The sequence below is a fragment of the Stegostoma tigrinum genome, chromosome 3, assembly GCF_030684315.1.
Source record: "Stegostoma tigrinum isolate sSteTig4 chromosome 3, sSteTig4.hap1, whole genome shotgun sequence".
Classification (NCBI taxonomy): Eukaryota; Metazoa; Chordata; class Chondrichthyes; order Orectolobiformes; family Stegostomatidae; genus Stegostoma; species Stegostoma tigrinum.
Window position 1 is genome coordinate 29,603,095 of NC_081356.1, and position 23,035 is coordinate 29,626,129.

Below are 23,035 nucleotides of genomic sequence, written 5' to 3' on the forward strand. Positions count from 1 at the left end.
CTGTAAATTAAAATTAATGTAAAAATTATACTCAGTACTTTCACATCCAATTCTGTAGCCTTCTGTTGCCAGTCCCTCTCTATCCAAAGAGGATGGAGAATTGGTTATACTCTGCCAATAAGTAGTTGGCTGGCATGTTGCTCAGTTCCATTCACTGTGTGGTGGTCAATGGTTCTGGGTTTGATTAGCAGGATCTGTTTGCTAATGAGACTCATTATGTTTGATTGGTTGAGACTGCGTATGAACTCAGCAAAGTAAAACAGCGGGAAGCTGGAGCTGAAGAATTTTAAACTGCAGTGAATAAAACTTGGTCCACACTCAGATGCACATAACTGTGCATAAATCAGACATAAAATAACAACACAATGCTGTAATCACATCAAATTACTTGTGTCTGCACCAGTTTCCACTGACTTATTTCTGAAATTCTCATTTTGACTCTTTTACAACTAATCGGACTGTTTCAAAGATCATCTGAGATGGCTTCCCATTTTAAACCTTCCATAAACTCAAACTCCAAGGCACTGTATACAACTCACACCAAGCCCTGGTTTGGCCCTGACCGCTGTAATTGCTGACCTTCAGTGTTCCCTGGTTGGAAACACAGCAAACTTCAGCCTGACATCCCTCCAAGATCAACTCCGGCTTCGACCTTCACTGATTCCATTTGCTGCCTGGATCCTAACCTCACTTATACCCTCCCTCAACCTGTTCACTTCTCCAGCTCTCTTTGCTTTGTTAAGACGCTCCTTACAACTGACCTCTTTGAACAACCTCTTGGTCACCTGTTCTACTATCTCCCCGTCAAGATCAAAGTCAAATTTTAGCTTGTTAGCACTCACGCAAAGTTCAACAGGACGTTTTATTGTGTTAAAGGCAAAATAGAAGGAAAGCATGTTGGAGATTTAGGTACGTTTTCTGTTTTGCTACAAAGGAATTAGAAGGAAGGAAAAAAAGCCCTCGAAGTTTGGACTCGTTTAGCGAAATCTTTTTAATTTCTCTTTTCAATTTGCGAACAAATTTTAAACTCCAGCCTCATTATTGGTAATTTAACAGGAACAATGAGCACTTTTGGCAAGGTGGAGGAGAAAGGCAGCATTATAAGGGGCAGGGTGGAATTACAATCATAGAGGAATGACACCATTCTCTATAAGAAAACGTGTACTTTCTAAAATATCAACCTATTCAGGCCACAGATTATCTTTGTTTTGACTGTGCCACGCACACACAACGGATTCATTTCTGAAAAAAACAAAATTGTTTGTGCTTAAACACTGGAATTTCCTATCATTCGAGGTCATTGTGTGATAAAGTCCAGTGTGATAGGAGGCCATTCAGACAACAGCTAAAGTCCAACCAGGGCCCATGACTGATCCATGTATCTGCAGATTGCTCAGGCCTGGCGAATGTATAGAGGGAACATATCAAAGTAGCATCTGGGATGAGGGACTGCAGTTACTTGAAGAGATTGGAGGAGCTGGGGATGTGCTTTTTGCAGCAGTGACATGTGTCTGTAAGTGGCATGTATCTTTATGGTTTGCATGTGTGATGTGTGCTCGGTGGTGGTGGTATTGGGTGTGTATGTATGTGTGTGTGTGAGAGCGAGAGCCTTTGTGTGGTTTGTCTATACAGGGTCTGTGTGTTTGTGCGCATTGGTGCGTATGGGCTGTGTATGTACGTATGTGATGGTCATGGTGAGGGAGGGTAGGGTAGGCGTGTGTCTTGAAGTGTGTGTGTGTGTGTGTGTGTGTGTGTGTGTGTGTGTGTGTGTGTGTGTGTGTGTGTGTGTGTGTGTGTGTGTGTGTGTGAGAGAGAGAATGTGTGGGTTGAGAGGTCTGAGAGTATTTCTGGTGCTGAGGGAGGGTTGTGTGTGGTGGTGGATGAGAAGGATCCTTTATCGCATTTGTGCTTCAGAAAGGGGTTTGGATAGGTCAAAGGGCTGACGGGCTGTTTTTTTCCAAATGACCGCCTCCTTTACTGTTTCACCTTAATATCCTCAACAAGTGCTTACACAAAAAGAAACAGACTGAAGGGCAATCTATCTCTTCAAATGTTACTAACAGGAACTGTAGTAATGTCTCCACAATCATGGAATGATTACATCACAGAATGAGGCCATTTAGTCCATTCTGTCTATGCTGGTTCACCAAAGGAACAACTGCCTACTGCCATCTCCTGACCTTATCCCTTCCTTGGCCCTGGAAAGTTTGCCTTCCCCAGTATTAATCCAATTCCCTCCCTAAATGATTTGAGTGAATCAACCTCCAACCCACTGAAGATCCTAAACACTCACTGCATTAAAATGTTTCTCCTCATTCACTTCTTCTTTGGCCAATTATATTGAACCTATGACCCTCAGGTCTTTATCTGTCCAGCAATGGAAGCAATGTTTCCTAACTAGCCAATTATCAGCGCTGTCCACTCACCAGACATTGGTAACTACACCTCAGACATAAATGCTGCTGATTTCTGATTCTTTTTAAATCAAAAATAACATTTTTCCCACTTTAAATAAATTCTCTCAGGCCAAACATACGTACCCATTCCTTTCTGAGGTAATGAAGAGCGAAAATCCATCAAGAAATGTAGATAAGGTTTCTCTGAGCTCAATTCGTAGTATCTGATGTTTCCTTCACCCTAGAAATATACAAGAATGAAAATAGGCAACAGTGGGGTAGGGTCACTGTTGCAACTTTGAATATAGAAAGTGTTCTCTAACAGACTGTAATCTCAGACAGACAAGGATGGTGTTAGAATAATTGCTCCCTTAAACTATGACGTACAAATGCATCAGGTCAAAGGGTCAGGTCTTGCACAGAGTTACTACTCTTGTTGACAGGTCAGTAGGTGTGGGTTCAAACCTAGATCGAGCAGATCATCCAGCTCCACTCTGTCAGAAGTGCTGTCTTACATATTTTAATAAAATTAAACCAAGAACACTCCAAATCCTGGCCCCATCTGCTTTTCCAGGTGAGATCAGGCTGGGAGGGTAGAAAGAGGTTTGAAGAAACTTGTTTCAGAGGTGGGAATGGTGTGACACAGAGTTGATAGACAAGCAAGTCTCCTGCTACCCATTACTTCCGTACATTTAAAGGATATAGGGAGTAAAGCAGTAGAATAGAATTGGACAAAACAGGCTTGCGGGGGGTGGAATTTAAAAGGACAGCACAGGATCGGAAGCGAGAGAGAAATAAACAATTCTGGAAATAAACCAGTCTTCACTCTGGGAATATGTGCATCTCACAGTTGTCGCAGTGAACAGAGGAAAGATTTCTCCACACAAAATGGTGGCGATTTGGAACTCTCTGCCACAACAGGCCAGTAAATGTTGGGTCAATTGTTGATTTTGACCTCAGGATGGAATAATGCTGACAAAAAAAAACTAAGTGATCTGGGGCAAAGGTGGGTTTGGTCACAAAATAACTATATAACTATGTTTTGCTGCGCAGCGAAAAGGCTCGAAGGCCTGTATGACCTTCCTCCTCTTCTCCCTGTGTTCTTACATAACCACCTTTTACACCGAGGCTACCATTGAGACCATGCCACACAATCTAATGGATCTAACTCTGCTGCCTATTCTGAGAAAATTACTAAGACACTTTGCAATGTTTAATTAGCTATCACACAGGTTACAGCAAATCAGTCATCAATTCTTCTCTCATTCATCATGATTCAAACAGACAACGTCACTGGCAGCCAAAATATATAGATGCTCTAAAATGTATATTAGTTGCAAACCATCTAAGAGGAAAGATGAAGGAGGAACGAGAAGGGAGTGAACAATCTAGAAATAATCTTAACTTCAAAATTCAGTTGGTGGATCTATTTTGACCCAGAGCCATGCAGTAAATGGTGCAATATCGCATCAGCCCATCCCCATTAGCAACGGTGCAGTACTAGAGTATAAGGCGACCATTCAGCCCCTTGAGGCTGCTCCACCCCCAATCATTTAGATCATGGCTGATCTGTACCCTAACCCCACTTACTCACCTTAATAGTCATAACCTTAATGCCCTTATTCAAAAATAAAACAAATGCCAGTTTTGAGATTGAGCGCCTCTCTTGATTTTTATTGTCATTGGCTTCAACCTTACCGCCAGTGTTTGCTCATTAAACTCAGGGCAATTAGCAGTCTTCATTAAAAACCTGACCAAGGTGAAATGGATTATTTGAAGATGAGCATTTACAGTGGAAGCAAACAGGTTGTTGTCATTCTGCGTGGAGTTCACTTTCACACTTAACATAACAATAGTATGGGATCATTATTGTCTTTATGGCCAAGTTAATAATTTGGAGGAGATGGCCATTTGCACATTCCAGAAGTCCCATTATCTCCATTTCAATGGGATAAGAGTCCATGCCACCTGTTTACTTACCAGTTAATAAAACTGCCCTGCAGTGACGTGGCAAGAACATACCTGAAAACATTTTTCTGAAGAAGGCTCCTGACCCGAAACATCAACTTTCCTGCTCCTCCAGCTCCACACTGTTACACCTGAAAGCTCATCTATAATGTGAGGCCAGAGATCTTACCTTTCCTGCCAAGTACAGCATGTATGTGTCAGGGTCATAGAATGGAAAAAGCACTCCCAAGGACCCGTCCAGATCCTCCTCTCGCAAAGGCACAGATAGGTCGTCCTAAATTATTAATAAGAAAGAGTGCTTATTAATGCTAAGGGGAGAAAATGTCCGCTGATTCAATCACTTCAAAAGTAGGTTATTGTGTTTATGGTTGTCAGCTGGTAACACCATCCAGGACTCAAACATTGAGGCTGAAAAGCCCAGTTGCGATGCTGAAGGAATACTGCACTTTCTGCGGTGCATCTGTCAGAGGAGACGTAAAACAAGGCTGTGTCAGATTCTTAAGTTCCCATGGATCCCTTTCAAAAGGATACTATTACGGCTGAATCCCTTACCATCAAGAGCCTGGTATTACCATTGACCAGGAATTTATTTTCACCGGGCAATAAATACTGTGGCATATATTCCTGCATATCACAGACCTGTTGGTTTTACTTCAGTAACCAAACAAAAAACCCACATTAGTCATGTCGGACTAATCCTACAAGACTCACTGAAGTAATGTGCATGAAGAAATTGAAAGTGAACACGTGAAAGAAAGTCTTTGCTGCCCATGTCACTTTTAGTGGAAAGATCTCCAGTATTTTTTAACAAGTTACCTCAGTGTACTTGAGGCATATTGCCACAGAATAGTTATTTTTTAAACTAAATTGTTGCTATAAAAAAACATGAGGAACTAATGAAAATTGCCCAATTTTATATTAGTGGTTGAACAGCAGACCACAAAAGTTGTGGTGAAGAGGACATTTCTTGGACTGAAACATAGTAAGTGGTGCAACTTCATTCAACTTGTTATGCAGTTATAGACTTTGCAGGGTTTGCCGATTTTTGATTTAAATATAATGTCTAGGTCAGATAAGTTTTATTTATTTTATTTGTTGTGGTTTGATATGATTGAATGGCTTGATTGATCATTCCAGAGGATGGCTGAGAGTTAGTCACATTGTTGTGGGCCTGAAGTTAGATAGCAGACAAATTGGATTAGAGTGGCAGGTGTCCGGTGAAACCAAGGAACAGTGAATCTATTGGCAATCCGATAGCTTTATAGTCACTTGCTTTTATGATTTTTTAAAAATTCAACCTAACTGAAGTTAAATTCAGAAATTTCAGTTGTGGCAATTGAATATATAATCTGTTGTATTTTTCCAGGCCACCAGAATGATTTCCAATTGTTCCCTAATGTTGATGCATTGAACTGAAAATTGCCAGCCTTGTTTGTCCTGCTGTATTTGTATAATGCCTGGTACGTCCCAATTTGAAACTTTTGCGCTTCTTATTCTGATCTCCTTACACAGTTACTGCTCTCCTGGTTCTATAATCAATGATGATCAATTAATAAAAATCTGGAACGTAAACATACTCTCAGTATTGGTGTCCATGACAGCTATCCTGATTTCTTGTAAAAACTCATCTGATTCACTAATTTCCTTTAGCGGAGGGAGTCTGCTACCCTTGCCTATACTGGCCTACGTGTGACCCTACAGTCTCAGCAGTGTGGCTGATTCTTAACTACCCTCTGGTTAGCTAAATCATGTCATTTAGTCATTTGAGGGGAATTAATCATTTGAGGGCAACAAATTCTGTCCTTGCCAGTAATGTCCCTTTCCTACCTGGTAAAATAAAGGAAAAGAAATGGAGGTAAATTATTTGAACTAATTACCATCACAGAGACACGGTTACAAGGTGATTTCAAGGTTGGAAAATAAATGTTCCTCGCAACATCCATTTCAGAAAAGCAGACAAAATGACAAAACAGAGAGGTAGCCCCATTAGAAAAAGACAAAATAAAAAGTAATTTGTGGAAAAGGATCTGGCCTCAAAAGATCATGAACTAGAAACTATTGGCAATTTCCACACAAACAGAAAGAGTCAGGCAGACAATGGTATGAGCAGTTTATGGACCTTAACAGGAGTTATACCGTTGGGCAGACCAATAAACAAGAAATTATTGGAACTGGTAACAACTGCATTACGGTAGTTCTGAAGATATATTAATTTTATCCTTAAATAAAGTAGGCCATTCAATTTAGCATAAGTAATTTAGAAGATGAATTGGTAGAATGGTTTTATATCAGTTTTCTGGAGCATAATGTTGTGGAATCAGCTAAAGATAATGCTGTGTTATGAAGTTGAGTGAATTAATAATTTCTTAGCAAAAGTTCCAACGAGAAAGAGATCATGCTATTGAATTCCATGCTAAGCTTGATAGTGACACACTCCAATCATAAAGAAAAACACTGAACTTAATAAAAACAATTACGAAGGTAAAAAGGATAACTGACGAAGATGTCCAGCAGTGTACCACAAAGACCAGTAGGGGGACTCTTATTATTTATTATATACATAAATGCTATAGATGAAAATGTGGGGGAGGAGGGAATTTTAAACAAATTTGCAGATGACAGCAAGATTGGTAGACTGCTTAATAACAAAGAAGACGATTGTAGGTTACAGGAAAATATAGATGGGTTGGTCAGATGAGCAGACCAGTGACAGATTGTATTAAATCAGTATTAAATAGCAAAACCACTGACAGAAGTTTGAGGTGGTGCACTTTGGAAGGAGCAGCAGGATGCAGAGTATGCAATGAATGGCAACACACTGGATAGCTTAGAGAAGAGACGGATCTTAGAGTAGTTATTCACAGATCCCTGAAGTTGGCACAGCATGTGAAAAAGATAGTTAAGGTGGCATACGGTACATTTGCTTTCATTAGTTGCGGCATAGAGTATGAGCGAAGAGGTAATGTTGGAGTTGAACCAAGAGTTGAACAGGCGACAACTGGAATACCGTGTGCGGTTCTGGTCACCTTACCACAGGAAGGATGTGATAACACTATAGAGGGATTACAGGGGAGGTTCACCAGGGTGTTGCCTGGATTGGAGAAATTGAACCAAAAGGAGAGACTAGATAGGCTTGGATTGTTTTCTTTAGCGCAGAGAAGGCTGGGATTTGGTGGGGGGTGGTGGGAAACATGATTGAGATGTACAAGATTGAGGGGGATGGACAGGGTGAATAGACAGCAGCTGTTCCCCTTGATTGAGGGGTAAATCATGAGATGACGCACAGTTTAGGGTAAGGGATAGGACCTTCAGAGAGGATTTAGGGAAAAAAAGCACTTTTTCATTCAGTGGCTATTGGGAATCTGGAATGTACTGCCTGGGAAGGCAGTGGAGGCTGGAAACCTTACAACCTTCAAAAATATTTGGATGAGTACTTCAAACATCATAACATTCAAGATTATGGGACAAGAGCAGGAAATTGGGATTAGTGCACCTTTAGTAGTATTAACGTTGGTGCTGACTCGATGGGCTGAAGGGCCTTTTCTACGCTGTATGAGTCTATGCAGTTATGAAAACTTCCCATAAAAAAGGCTTACTGAGATGGTGAGTGGCTTGAAGGGCCACTTGCAGATGGTGGTATTCCAATATATCTGCTGCCCTTGACCTTCTAGGTGGTAGAGGTCACAGGAAAAAAAGAAATTACGAACCAGAAAAATGGAAAATAAGACAAGGTAAATTGACTGACAGAAACAATCCACATGAAAGGATATCAAGATGAATTAAGATTTTCTTTTAAAGGAAGATTAAAAAAATGTAGGGGGTGGAATTTTCCACCAGAAACTTGTTTGTGATAAAGAAAGGAATTGAGATGTTTACAGTGCAGCCTAAAGAGGGCAGCATTGCCCCATCTATATTTCTGACATACAGTCAGTGACACCATGAGTAAATCTGGAAAACATAGGTTTATTGCCTACAATTTATTCCAGCAGGCTCTTCTATAGAAGTACCTTATTCTTTTGCCTTCTTTCATTTTAGTTAATAGGTTAAACTGAGGTCCACTCTGCCCTCATGAGTGAACACTATACTGAGCCGCAGTAGGTCAGGAAGACAGCCTACTATTAGCTTCTCAAAAGCATCAGGGAGGGACAATAAATGGTCACCCTGCCAGTGAACCCTGAGTTATAAACAAATCCCAGTGCAGGTGGTCTCCTTGCTTCCTGATATTCCTTTAGCCAGCATTGAAAAGAGGAACATCTGATAATTCTCACATTATTGCTGCAATTTCAATACCAGAAAAATAGTTCAGGCGTGGAATTTCAAGGCTAAAATCCTTAGAAAACGATGGTCACAATTTAACACCAAGATTCCTCCATTTTTAACAGCATGAAAGCTATTGGAATATTTAAGTACTCTAATGATTATTCATAATAATCAGACATGCTTCAAGTCACTACGTTCTGGAGCTGCCAAGATGAAAATAAGACATTGTTTGAGGGTTTGTCTGCATCCTGATTGTTCAGGCTCACGAATGAGTGCATCAATTTGTCAAGCCTTCTTTGGCAGTACTTTCAAACCCATGACCTACACCACTTAAAAGGACAAGGGCAGCAGATGCACAGAATACCACCATCCGTAAGTTCCTCTCCAAGCTACTTATCATCCTGCCTTGGAATTACATCACCGCTCCTTCACTGTCACAGAGGCAAAATCCTGGAAGTCTGTCCCTAGTAGCACTGTGGGTGTTTTGTACACCAGACTGACTGCAATGGTTCATTTAACAGGGACAGTAAAGCATCAGTGATGTCCACATCCTACAAATTATCTTCTTGAAAATTATTATACAAGATGGAACATGGTGCTGAATGCAATCTGACTGGCTGAGAAGAGGAAACTATTTTGCAAATTTCTCTCATTTAAGATTGACTATTTTTTCCTCCGTCAGAGGTGTTGTATTTTAGTCAAGACATGTTAACCTGTGGTGCCCACCTGCTGGTTCAAATAAATCAGAGGTCAAGGGCACTTATACAAGAGATGATCAAAACTTTTCTGCTGCCAATTTCACAAACATGACAAAAAATAAATTAGCTGAAAGTCAATCACATTCAGGGTTTGTGGAATCTTAACTGTGCAACATCTGGCTGTTGTTTTTGCTAACATAACATTGGATATTCAGTAAAGTAGCTTGGATGTGAAACTTTTTTTTAAAGAGCTAATAAATCTTTAAGCATGCAGAAGTTAATCCATTTGAGTATTCTTAAAAAAATGTTGCATACTGTCAAAGCTCTTCTATCCTGCAATCTTCAGGACTCAATCACAAGAGTACCAAAACTGAATGGGATCAACGATTTATACTGCGTGAGAAAAAGGGTACTAATTGGTTGGCAGATGGACCTAATTGGCATGATCATGGAGAATACAGTAATGCAAAACTTTCACTTAAATTCAAACCTGACAAATTAACTGATTAGCTGTTCCCCAAACTTTTACTTAGTAGAAAAAGATGCAATGTGGCAATATTTATTTCTATTTCATTGGCTGAGATTAATGTGCTTTAAAACATTTAATTAAGGTAATGCGAAAGACCAAATTTAAGCAAACTTTTAATTGGTTATGTATTCTTTTACATAAGTTTCCCCATCATGTTAATTGTTGGTTTAAGTTAATTATCAATCCATGGAATTGTTTAGTAGCATTTTGGAAGATTTACACACCTTTCTTGTTAAGTGGGATCAGATAACTGTCATGCGGGCACAGAGGGAAATGTACCAGAAGACACTACATTGATAGCCAATACTGAATGCATGCCAAAACATGGACTGCAATAGTTCAAAAGGGCAGTAAGCCACCACCACCTTCTCAAGGGCAACTAGAGGTGGGCAATAAAAGAAAGTGGAAAAAAGGTTTACAAGAAGGTTGCAGGGTTAAAGAACTTTAGTTACATAAACATATTGCAGTTGTGGGAGCTGTGGAGCTTAGTTGAGAAATTGAGAGATTTGATACAGGAATTCGGAATCACTCTGTACAGAATAGACAGAGAAAAGCTACTGCCATTGGTATAAGTCAAGAACCAGCAGATACAGCAATAGGGTGCTTGGCAACACAATGAAAAGCTTTTATTAAGTAACAAATGGGTAGGATCCAGAATGCACAACCTGAGATTGTGTGGTAGGGGCATGTTCGGTTATGACTTTGAAAAGCGAATTAGATGAATGTCTGAAGAGAATTTGCAAGTTATGAAGAAAGGGCATGGAATTGGGGCTAGTTGGGTCACCCTTGCAGACAGTCGGTATGGATATGAGGAGCTGAATGGCTTCCGTCTGTGCTGTAGCCATACTATAATTGTAAAAGATTTCCCCACAAGGCTTTTAACATGTTTGGTATTTGTAAGCTAGCATCCAACTTTATTTACCTCGTCCCAGAGGGTAATTTGTCGATTATTCCATTTGGAATAGCCAGTGGATATCACCATCTTCAAATTGCCAAGGTACAGAACTTTATTGGTCTTGTGGGACTTGGAATTGGATTCCTGCAAAGTATAAGTATACCACCTGGTGAAGACAGCAAGAGCCAGACTTGAACTCAGAAATGATAAAAGGTGCACTAAACTATCAGCACTTCACACTGAGTCACTCACATCTTAATGACTGGATAAAATATGTAGAGCAAAGCAAGTTTGATGTGCAGACAGATATCACTCTTTCAATGTTTAAAGAAGCAAGTAAGATAGTTGTTGCAAAAACTGCCAAGATTGTGATGTGTGGCAGAGCCGGTAAAAGCTAAATGATCTATTTCAGCTCCAATTCCTAATACTGTTCATAATATTGTACAGAATGGGTTTGAAACCCATTTTTGTTTCCAAAATCCTCATGACGTTGTCTGTCCATACGCCTGCAATCTCAAGTTTCTCTATGGTGACCTAAAATCTCACTGTTTTTCCAATTTTGGCTCTTAAACAGAACAAAATACACACTCCCCACCCCCAGCACTTTTTAGGAGCAACTAGCGAAGAGCATTCTGACACCAAGCCACTTGAGGTGATGTTGGGACAGCTGACTGCAAGTTTGGTCAGAGAGCTAGGTTTCGTGGACTGTCTTAAGAAAGCAAGACAGGTAGCGAGGAGGAGTGAGAATTCCAGAGGTTAGGGCTCAGGCAACTCAAGTTATAGTCACCAATGATGCAGTGATGAAAATGGGGACGGGCAGGAGGCCAGAATAGGGGAAGTTTGGAAATCTCGGAGGGTCATCAGGCTGGAGGAGGATACGTAGATTTTGAGGGGCTCGGGGTGGGGAGAGAGTGAAGAGGAAGGAGAGGCAAGGTTGTGGAGGGACTGGAAAATAAAGTTCATATGAATTATGGGGATTACTGCAGCACCTTGACAGATTGCCTTGAAATCTCTGAGAATGAAAATACTAATCTTTTGGACTGTGCTGCATTAAGGATCAACATCTAAAAACTACAGAGATTTTATTCATTTTATTTGAAATCTGATGAGGCCACTGGTGGTGGTAATCTATGTGGCAAAACCTGTAGGTGAACTGCTGGACCTTGATGAAAGTATCACATCACTATTTGAGAGAACTTGCAGGGTGCAAATTAGCTACTGCATTCCAGCCTTTACAAAAATGTGAGCACATTTCGAAATATGATTTGGTGTCTTGTGACATCTTAAGTATGTGAGAGGTGCTACCTTTTCTTCTAATTGATAAGCTAGTTAGAACAATTCCTCATCACAAGCGTTCTTGTTTTCTCTGTGTTTACCTGTAAAACCTTTCCTGTGTGACTATCAATGATACGCATCTTCTTGTCTTTGCAGGAGGTCACTATGCGACTGCCATTTGTGTTGAAAGACATGGCGAGAACAACATCTTTGTGGCAGTCCAAGATTTTCACTGGATTATGAATCACTTGCTCTCCCGAATTCAGGTTCCAAATCATAACCTGCAACAACAGAGATAAGAAATGTATTTAACAACCATCACACTTTCTATTGAATGTCCTTCTATTGAGTGTTAACAAGAGAGTTCAAATACATTAGTAGTATATTTGCAGGAAAGAAAAATGGTCATTCATGCACATGGCTACACTAGTTCCTTGATCTTGAGAACGCACTGGCAGAGTCAGACCGGGAAACTATATGGGTACTGTTTTCATCACACAAATTCTCCCTCTTACAGTCCAATCCAGAAAACATAGTACACATTCCCTGAAACAAGGGAGAGACAGAGACAGACAGATTAATAAGTACAAGGAATAACCGAGTTAAGTTTGAAATGTCTAAATTATCAAGAGTCTGGCTCCCAGACAACAAAAAAAATAAAAACAGAACATAAAATATGTGTGTGAATCAGTAAAACTTTGGTCTCGTCTTCATTTCAGTCTAACAGAGACTGGTAACTGGCAGAATTTCTTTTTTGAGGAGGAAAAATCTCATCGAAAGTATGAACGTTTGTAAATGATGGACAATAAAGGCCAGCAGGTCTGCAGTCTGCCCTCCAAGTCTCCCATTTAACAGCTAACATACTTTAGATCATTCCATTAAACTGAAAGAGGTCATTTGCCGGTCCAAATGACAGCCACCAAAAACAAAATAAAAATTTAAGAAAATACGATCAACAGATTTAGATGTCGACAGAGATGGTTGGGAGAGGCTAAACACTGAACTACCAGGAATAAGGAGGATGTGATAACAATGACAACACAGCGCAGACATTTATTGGTATCTTCCAGCAACATGATTACAGTGTGATTGCCAGATAATTATCATACATAAAACTTCATTTACAATTTTTAAAGGGATTAGTTTTACATTTCCAGTTTGTGAATTACAGCCCAGATGAAAACCTGGAAATATCTTCCTGAATTTGGTCTTTGGGGAAATGGTTTACTTACCCTGTAATCATAACCAGCACTGAACAGAATATCCTTGGCTGTTGGATGCCACTCGATGAGGCCAACTCGCCTGGAGTGAGCCCGAAGTTCCTGCTTTGAGTTAATTATGTTTTTTAAGACTCCACATTTAGGAATTTCCCATATTTTAACCTGTCCAGAAGAGAAAAAAAAATTGAAAGGAATTCTATTAAAAAGTTGTAAAAAAAAGGAAAACTCATCCTTCAAGGGTTTTCTGGTTAACCCAACTGTGTCGCAGATTTAAAAGAAAGGACGAAAGGGTCGCTGGCAAGACCAGCATTTGTTGACATTTCTAATCACTCTTGAAAAGAGGGACATGCCAGGCCATTTCAGAGGGCAATTAAGAATCCATCACATTGCTATTGGTCCGGAGTCACATGTGGGCCAGACTGGGGCAAGGGAAAAAGAAGGCACATTAGTGAACCGGTTGGATCTTTAAACATTAACGTTTCATTATGTTAACAAGTGAATTTAATTTCCTCCAGCTCGCACAGTAGGATATGAGTTGGTGTCCCCAGAGTTTTCATAGAATCCCTGTGGAATCAAGCCATTCGGCCCATCGAGCCCACACCGACCATCCAAAGAGCATCCCACCCAGACCCACACCTCCTAGCCTATCCTGTTAGCCCTGCATTTCCCTTGGCTAACCCACCCAGCCTGCACATCCCTGGACGATATGGGCAATTTAGCACAGCCATCCACCTAACCAACACATCTTTGGACTGTGGGAAGAAGCCAGACTATCAGAGAAAACCCATGCAGATACGGGGAGAACATGCAAGCTCCACACAGTCATCCAAGGATGGAACTGAACCTGGGTCCCTGGTGCTGTGAGGTAGCAGTGCTAATCACTGAGCCACCGCATTGCCCAAACTGGGGACCTCTGGATTACTCGACCAGCTAGCCAATGAACTACTAATGGTCATAGTTAGAGAGAGACCACTGATGCTTGCTGTCATTTGTGTACAAAGTGCAGTAACTTTAGGCATCAGGCTGTTGTATCATTTCTCAAGTCACCATACAAGTTTTGCCACCTTGTTGTAGCTTCATACAGCCAATGACATGGCATGTATTTGAGTGGTAGATATAAACTATTACAGAAACTTGAGCATTGTACACTCTCTCGAGTACATTTTTAACACTTTTCATAGTGTTAGTGTTAATTGCTCTCAAACAACCTCTGCGGCACTGAAAACCTATTTTTGCAAGTACAGAGACATGTTCTGTCACCTGTTAATTGTTTCTTTTAAGAATTTTCATTCGTCCTGTTTTCATGCATCTGATTTGACATTAAATTCACTCATTCTAGTTTACACTTCCTTCTTAATCTATTAGTTCCTTCGCTACTGCAAATCATGGCAGTGAAGTATACATTTACTATCCCTGACACAAAGACTCAGTCAGAGATTGAATTCTGGCCATTATGCTTTATTAAGTAACAATTACAATTTTCGTCTGCCCATATGCAGTTACAAAATATATTCTGTCTTGGAGAAACAGGGAAAAATAAAGGCCAACTACCACAGATTAGTAAAGGGTAAATAGTGCCCAGGATTGGGTAAAGTAGAATTTAATTGTTTGCAGATTATATTATTCAATAAATTGTCAAATTTCATGAGCTGCCTCGTTCCAGATTTTGGAGGCCAGAGACAGAGCAGTGGAATGGAAGGGTAGGACTCCAGGCCCACCACTTTAGGGATTGGAGGCAGGCAGGAGCTTAAATAATAGGCCTGGTCTGTCAGATCTCATTCCATCCCATATGCTGGTCACTTCTGAAGTGACAGGATGGAAGAGGTTCCAGCCCACATTTGAAAAAGATCTTCCTGAAGGTTGCACCTTTGAAGCATAGAAACTTGATAGATTTTTTTTTTCTAATCAACCTAATCAGAGATGTTATTGCACATTTCTGGAGCAAGTGGGATTTGAAGCTGGTCCACCAATGCTCCACAAGAACACTTGCCAGCACATACACTTTCCCCAGGGGATGGAATTCATGTGACTTGATTAATGGCCTAATTAAAGCCAATTAAAGGAAGTCAATGGGTATTTTATTAATAAACATTGGTGGAGCAATGAAAACTGGGGATGCACAAGAGGCTAGAATTGGAGGAATGCAGAGATCCGAGGGTACAAGTACAACATAGGGAAGCAGGAAGAAATCATTTAATCGAGTTTGCCATTTAACATCGTGGTTGGTCTTCAACCACAATCACACTTGCCCACTTGATCCCCATATTCCCAACTCAAATAATCTAGAGGTTGTTGAGGTGTAGTGGTAATGTCTTCACTTCTGAACCAGGAGGCTTGGGTTCTGGTCCCACCATCTCCAGCTGTGTGTAATAACATTGCTAAAAACAAGCTGATCAGAAAATATCTACCAATAAAAGTATCAATCTCTGTATTGAATATACTGAATGAATGAGCATTCACAGCTCTCTGGGGCGGACAGTGTCAAAGCTTCACAGTACTCTAAGTGAAAAGACTTCTCTCTATCTCTGTCTAACCCATTATTCTGAAACAAGACCCCTCACTCCACATCCCAACCGATGGAACATCCTGCCAGATCTACCCTGTCAAATCACTTAAAAGTACTTCAGTGAGATTATGTTTCATTCTTCTAACCTCCACAGAATATGGGCTTAACTACTCAAAGTCTCCTCTCAGAGCACAATCTCCTTATCCCATGAATCAGAGAGCCCTTATGAGCCTCAAGGTATATAGGTTAATCTTTAGGCAAGACGAACAAAACTGTACACAGTACTTCAGGTGTGGCCTCACCAAGATTGTTTATAATTGCAGTACGTTTTTTCACTCTTACATACAAATTCCTTCATAATAAAGGTGAACAGACCAACTGCCCATCTTCTAATGGTGACCTCAGTGATTCACATTCAAGGACATTCGAAACACCTCTGAACACATTTCCCAGCCTGTTACCTCTAATTGGCTAGTCTGTTTTCCCACCAAAGTGGATAGCTGCATGTTAAATTCAAAATGCCACTTTCTTACATATTGTCATGAGCATGGATCATAATCTCAGAAGCACCCATGGACCTATCAAACTTTTAACATGGATATATTTTTTAAAAAGAGAAATAATGGAGCCAAAATGAATGCAGATGCAAATTCACTGATTGTTTGAGGAGGAACTCTAGAATTTCACACCTGGATAGGGTCAAGGAAATGCCAAACACAAAAATTAAAAAGGGACACATACTAAAAGGCTGACTATTTACCTCTCTCTTAGTAAGACACCATTCCTACTGACATGTCTTTAATTTTATCCTTCTAGGAATACACCAAGAAAGAGTTAAAAGCATGCTTCAAATCTGGTCTCTGTGTGGTCATGCCCTTTGAGTGGTAGTGGCCTGATGTCCTAGTGTATTAAAGGGTGTGCTGAGATGGTCACAGCTTGACATAGCTATTAAATACCCCTGCACTGCATACAAGGCAAGGAAAAATACTTCATCTCGCTGAGCAGAAAAAGCCTAAGTACTGTCAAAGAAAGAGCAGAAAAGAATTTCAAAAACTGCAAAACTACAAATCACAAAAATCAACTGTTCAACAACCAATATTAATATTATCAGTATTATAAACTTGTGTAGAGTATTCATGAATTAGAAGGCAGGAAGCTAGAATTTGTTTATTAAAAAAAAGCTACTGTGTGGTCTCTTAAGAGACAAAGTGCACTTCTAAATTTAGAGATTTATACAGAAAACGGGTCTGTAATCAGCTGCAGATTACAGACAGTTCTAAAAAATTGAAACATGTGTTAATTGGCTGTGTGACTGCAAACCTTAGGCTTGTTTTGATGTTTTGGGAATGAGCTGGAATCATCCAATTAATTTAAACCAAGCACTTAGCGATAAAATGCTAATTGAATTTAAGTCTGATGGTTTTGAAAACCTTGGACTGATGCAATTATAAGAAAATTGGTATATGTTCCAAGGTATATAAGGAGAGGCTTATTGAAAATGAGGGCGAGTGTGAACTGCTATCTGAGAGACTCTGACAAGAAATCGCTAAGCTCTCTAAGAAAGCATCATATATCCATTAAAGGTACCACCACGGCACTTCTAGCTAAGAGTCCTCACAGAGGAAACATTCCTAATAATAGGATCAGCGAAAGGAAGGCATTTATTACGTGAGAACAACAGAAGAAAGGCATTTATGACCAGAGAGATGGTAGAGAAAGCAAATCATTTGGGGACACATCTGTGCAGACTTTTACAGACTAAGTTTTAATTCATTTTTCCTTCCAACTCGGGTTACATAAGTGGGACTTGTGTTTACTGGAATAGCATATCAGTAGAATCTTGTTTAGTTAGGCAATAGTTAGGAGTCGGGGGGGGGGGGGGAGTTTCTTCAGTTTGTCAGTAGTGCTTTATTTTGTTCACTGTTAATTTATTTATTTAAATCTGTTACTTGTTACTCATAAGTGAACATCAGGGATTTACTTTCATTTACCCACCCCCTTCTCCATAACAGTTTAATAGATTAGATGAGGTGAGGCAAGATTCTCAGAGAGTGTTTCGTGTTTAATTATTAGAAAGAGTCCTCTACTCATACCATAACAGATGGGGGCTTGTGTTTCGATTTAATTATCAAAGGGGTTTGACCTCCCCTTTCTAACACCAGTACTAACAATTGTAACAGTTACAATGACATTCCAGCTACCCTTCATGAATGATTCTGAGGCCGATTCTTCTTTTTGTTTTTTTGGGGGCTCACTTCTTAGTCCTAATCTGTGCACGTGTGTTATTTCTTCTTCTGTTGTTAACTAACAAATGCCGCCTGATATTAACTCAAGGAACCATAACAAAGTTGCTGGAAAAGCTCAGCAGGTCTGGCAGCATCTGTGGAGGACAAAACGGAGTTAACGTTTCAGGTCCGATGACCCTTCCTCAGGACTCAAGGAAGCCTGGTCAAATGGGTTTGCTTTAAAACATAAATTCCTTTGTTCTGGGACAAAGGTATCCACAAGTGAAGATATCCTTTTCAAATGGACCTTGCTGCTACCACAAAAGGATAACAAAATAAAAATGGAGAGACATATCACATTTCTTCTCTCCTTAGAGCTTAGTAACTTGGAATATCCTGAGTTTTAGAACTATGACAAATTAGGGAAACCTTTCCCGGGTCTGGTCATAATAACATTCACTGTATCTGCCCCTTTGCAGCATTTCCTCAAAGTACACTTTCCTATTTAGCTATGGGCTGTCAGAAGAGTTGAACATTGTACGTTTATCTCCTTGGCTGAGTTGGTAATTAGAAATAGCCAAGGTTCAAGCACTGATCCTTGTGGTAGCCCACTATTTGCATACCAAGCTGAACATGACCCATTTGTTACTGTCGTTTTCCTCAATCTGTGCTAATATCCTATTTCCATAAGCCCGACTTTTGTACAACCTTTTTTAAGCAGCTTTTCAAATGCTGTTTAGACGCACAAATAGACTTGATCCACTGTTTATCCACTCTGTCAATTACAGCTCAGAAAGCTTTAATCAGATTCATTAAACATTACTTCCCCAAGACTGGAGCGGGTTACAGAGACAGATGGGGACGGAAGGCCATAAACGTATTTAGAAACAAGATTGTGCATTTTAAAGTGAGCCACTTGCAGAATAGGAGCCAGCAGAGATTGATGTGCTTAGGGATGATGGATGAATCGGATTTGATGGGTACAGAGGGAATTTTGTGCATTGAAATTTATAAGGGCTGGTAGGTTGGCCCGAAGCCATTAGAATTGTCAGGTCTAGATGTAACAAAAGCACGGATCTGGATTTAAGCAAATAAGCTTGGCAGGTATAGAGCCTGGAGAAGTTATCTCAATGATCAGAGCCAGTACAGCATTCCTGCTGTCATTCTCCCTCTCAGCTCCTTCATCCTATACGTCAATCTTGTTGCCCTTTCTTTACACCTTTGAGAATACATACAACATCCTGCACCTCACTGTACATTTCACTTTAGTAAGATCTTGACATGGAACTTTATTGAAAAGCCTTCTGGGAGTCCAAGTAAACAATAACAAAAATGGCTCCACTTTTGATTTTATTGGCTATCTTTCCCTGGCAGGTAGAAATAAAAGGAAGTGTGAAGAATTAGTGACTTACTGTGCTATCTTCAGAGCTAGAAGCAATGATGTAGTCATCAAATGGATTCCATTTGATGTCCAGTACATTTCCTCTGTGGCCACAGACTTTTGGTTGAAGTGGATCTATTTTTCCTGTCTATTAACAGAACAATGTTAATGTTAGAAGATTTGCCATTCAAAACCCCGTAGAGAGACACAATAAACCACCCTAACAAATTCAGGATAGATCATCACCTGGAAACATGAACAAATGGGAAGAAATAAATTGGTTGTGAATCATAACAGGAAACTTCAGAGCACTCAGCAGTCTAAATTGGTAAAATGATTTGCCCTCAACTTCCACAAATGAGAGCCTAAAATGTTTTTATCTGAACAAACACAGCTCAATATGGGGTCAGTGAAAGATCCTCTCGAATGTAGATTATACAGTTGAGCTCTCTTCCTGTTAACTACATAGTAATTAGGCAAGTCACATCTATTTCTGATGTTTACATCAGGGTCATTCAGACATTAACAGAAGATGAGTTGTTACAGCGTAAACACAACCCCAGATTAACATCAAAAGATTTGCATTTGTAAAGTGTCTGCCATAATCTCTCAACATCCCAAAGCAGATTATAGGTGATGAATCACTTCTTAAAGTGTGGTCACTGTTACAGTGTGGCAGCCAATGTATATGCTGCCATGTCCCGCAAGCAGTAATGAGAAAATGCTCAGACTATCAGTTTATGTTGTGTTTCATGTCTGCCTCAGGCCAAAGATGCGGCCTTCATTTCACATTTCTTCCAAAAGACATCATCAGCGAGAACACAACACTGCCTCAGTACTCCACTGGGAACTTCAGCTGAGATTTAGTGTTCATATCACTGCAGTGGGACATGAAATCATGGCTTCATGATTCAAAAGCAGGAGCGTGGTCATACAGCAACTAGAGGAGCCTTTGATCTGTAGTAACTTGAATTTTGTTCAGACTCAATCAGTCGACCGCTGTCCCTCTCACATCCTCTCGTGCTGATCCTATAGAATTCCCCCATTATTGAATCCAGCCTTCAGAGGCAGAGACTTCTCAGAGTGAAAATTCTGAAGATTATGTAGAGCAAATCAGAATCCAAGTAAAGGTCTTCTTTAGCTGCAGGAATCGGTCTCAGGGAAGGAAAAGGGAAACCCTTTTGTAGGCACCCGGGGCTGTTGGAGGTAACCACTCAAAAGTTCTCTCTCCGTTTTTCCACCCCTCCCCGCCCACCCACCACTCAAGATGCTGCTGCCTATTTCTTTGAATGTTTCCAGGACTGTTTTCATTTTAGATTCCCAGCATGCAAGGGATTCTGCTTTTCTATCAGCATTGAAAAAATTTTCCCAATCTCTTTTCTGCTTCACTCCATTCCGTAGGCACATTATGTCTACTTCCACATCGGCAGGAATTTCTATCAATACAAATTTTTTTGATCGCAATTAATTATCAGCAGAAAAATCTACAGATTTAACTCCTAGAAATTGGATGTCCAACCACCAAAAAAAAGCACAATATGAAACAGAACATGCAACAAAATCCAACACCTGTTTTTGTTACTTTAAACACTATTCACTTGACCTAATCCCTGTTGTTTCAGTATTATCCCTTCTCATTGAGGTGATCAGTGAAGTATTGACACAGTAAAAACATGTTTAATCCTTTGTGGACAGACAGCTGCGTGTCATAGTTATTGATTCAGTTGGAGTCCAATTCACACTTTGAAAGACCAGTCTCACTCTCATCACCCCACACTCATGTCAAAAATTTCAACAAATCTCTTTAACCACAGGCTGTGGAAGGAATATGCTGATCAACGTACATTACCATTCGCTCTGGTCACGCGGATAATCAATCTTCTTGAATCTGCAACTCAAATGAGTAGAGACGAGAATAAAGGAACCGGAGAGCTGACCTGCTGGGGGTCCTTAAAATAGTGAAAGGGTTAATGATAAGATAGGTGTGAAGGAAGTTTGGGTCCCCAACTGGAAACAAAAAGGCCATAAAAGATAAGACGCAGTGTTAAGTTCACACAGTGAATCCAGGTTTCTGTGGCAAAATGCACACACATGTTGTAGCCTGGAGCTTTAGATAGCAATGTAGAGGTTGAAATGTTCTTCCCATCACATGACTGACCAGCAGTCTGTTCCACTCTTAGCGCCCACCCTTTGGTGTGCGTTAGAAGGATATACGGGTTTGGCCAGGTTATGAATACACCTTTCTTGGCCATCAGCTCCTGGAGCGGGACTTCAACCTGCAACATCTGGCCCAGAGAGTGTCACAAGATCTCAATACACATTAGTCACTAGTAAATCTTGTCAAGACCAGCAGAGCTCAAGTGACTTTCTGTATTAGCACCTACGGAACCACCTGATGGCTTCAGGGGAAAAGCCCTCTTCAAAGACCACCAGCTGCTGATAACTAATGAAGCACTCACATTGACAAAGGACCTCAAATAGAAACCTAATTAAGTCAACTGTAATGTCCAACCCAAGCTGGTGAAACAGCACCACATTTAATCTTAGACAACTTACAGCCTCTGGGCTCAACGCTGAGTTCAACACTTTCAGACCATGAACCCTGTCCTCCATTACAATGTTCCATCAACCCACCCATTGTCTGTATTTTATTTCCCTTTTGTCATCAATGAGAGCAGGCTTCTATTTTGCTGTTAACACCTAAACTGGACTTACATCTTGTCACTCATCATGACTATTCCCTTTGCCTTTTGTTCAGTGACTCCTTTGACCTAGAATCTCCCTCACCCTGTCACATTCCCCCGATCTACCATTCTCTCCCACTTGCCACGATGCAACTTTGTCCAAACATAAAACCCATTACTTCCCACCTCTCTTCAGTTTTGAAGATGTCACATTTGACTTCAAACGTTAACTCCGTTTTTCTATCTCCACAGATGTTGCAGTATTTTCCAAGCAGGTTGTTGTATTCTGTTTCTCCGGTACTTAGAGTATTTTGTCTTTATTTCAATAGTCTAATTTCAACAGCTACTCCTATAACCAGGCAGCAGGTGAGTAACTGAGATAAATTAGATAGATGCATTTAAGCAGAGGCTGGATAAACAGGAAGGATGAAGGAAATAGGTGAAGGTGAGAGAAAGATCCTGCAGATATTGATATGGACTAGTTGGGCTGAATAGGGGCAGAGGTAGGAGTCTTTTTCTGGAATACTAACCACATTTGATTTCACGAACAGCAAATATAATATAGAAAAGAGATCACTTGGGAAGTAATCAAGTACAAGTAGCAAGCAATGGCTATTGGAACCCCAGTGTTTAACAAATTAGTGATTAATAAACTGTAAAGACCTTTCGCTTTCAAGTCAAAAGGCTGAAGTTCATACCTGGCCAATGGGAATGATGTAGAAAGCTCCACCTCCTGCACACTCAGTCACTACCGCGATGAACTTTGGATTCACAGAACAGAAATAGTTGTCTTGAACACTCTTGGTGATGGGGACCCCATCGTAGCAATTCTCCTTTGTAGCAGGCTTGCCGTACACATGACGGAATTTTGATGTGCGATACTGAGGCCGCCATGACATCTGGAGGACAACAGTAAACTTGCATCACTCAAACAGAATAGCTATGATAATTTACATTAGATCACCCCTTCAGTGTTTTAAAGATGTCCCAGGATGCCT

General features: G+C 40.4%; 1 protein-coding gene and 1 long non-coding RNA gene across 6 annotated transcripts in view; one reads left to right on the top strand and one right to left on the bottom strand.

The window, feature by feature from the left end:
- Window positions 1-23,035, bottom strand: part of LOC125451278 (coronin-2A-like) — a 164,361-nt gene that overhangs the window by 25,524 nt on the left and 115,802 nt on the right. For 4 of the 5 annotated variants that reach the window (XM_048528236.2, XM_048528233.2, XM_048528234.2 and 1 more), the window contains 7 exons: window positions 22,736-22,936; window positions 19,385-19,501; window positions 13,254-13,403; window positions 12,123-12,302; window positions 10,774-10,890; window positions 4,534-4,638; window positions 2,541-2,637 (listed from right to left, as the gene is read on the bottom strand). In XM_048528236.2, coding sequence (XP_048384193.1) covers window positions 2,541-2,637; window positions 4,534-4,638; window positions 10,774-10,890; window positions 12,123-12,302; window positions 13,254-13,403; window positions 19,385-19,501; window positions 22,736-22,936 — 967 coding nt within the window. The remainder of the gene's footprint in view (window positions 1-2,540; window positions 2,638-4,533; window positions 4,639-10,773; window positions 10,891-12,122; window positions 12,303-13,253; window positions 13,404-19,384; window positions 19,502-22,735; window positions 22,937-23,035) is intronic. The other variant, XM_048528237.2, reaches the window with a different exon arrangement.
- Window positions 1,315-12,705, top strand: LOC125451279 (uncharacterized). Its single transcript, XR_007247259.1, has 3 exons — window positions 1,315-1,513; window positions 5,731-5,824; window positions 12,178-12,705. It is a non-coding gene; the product is annotated as an uncharacterized LOC125451279 (long non-coding RNA).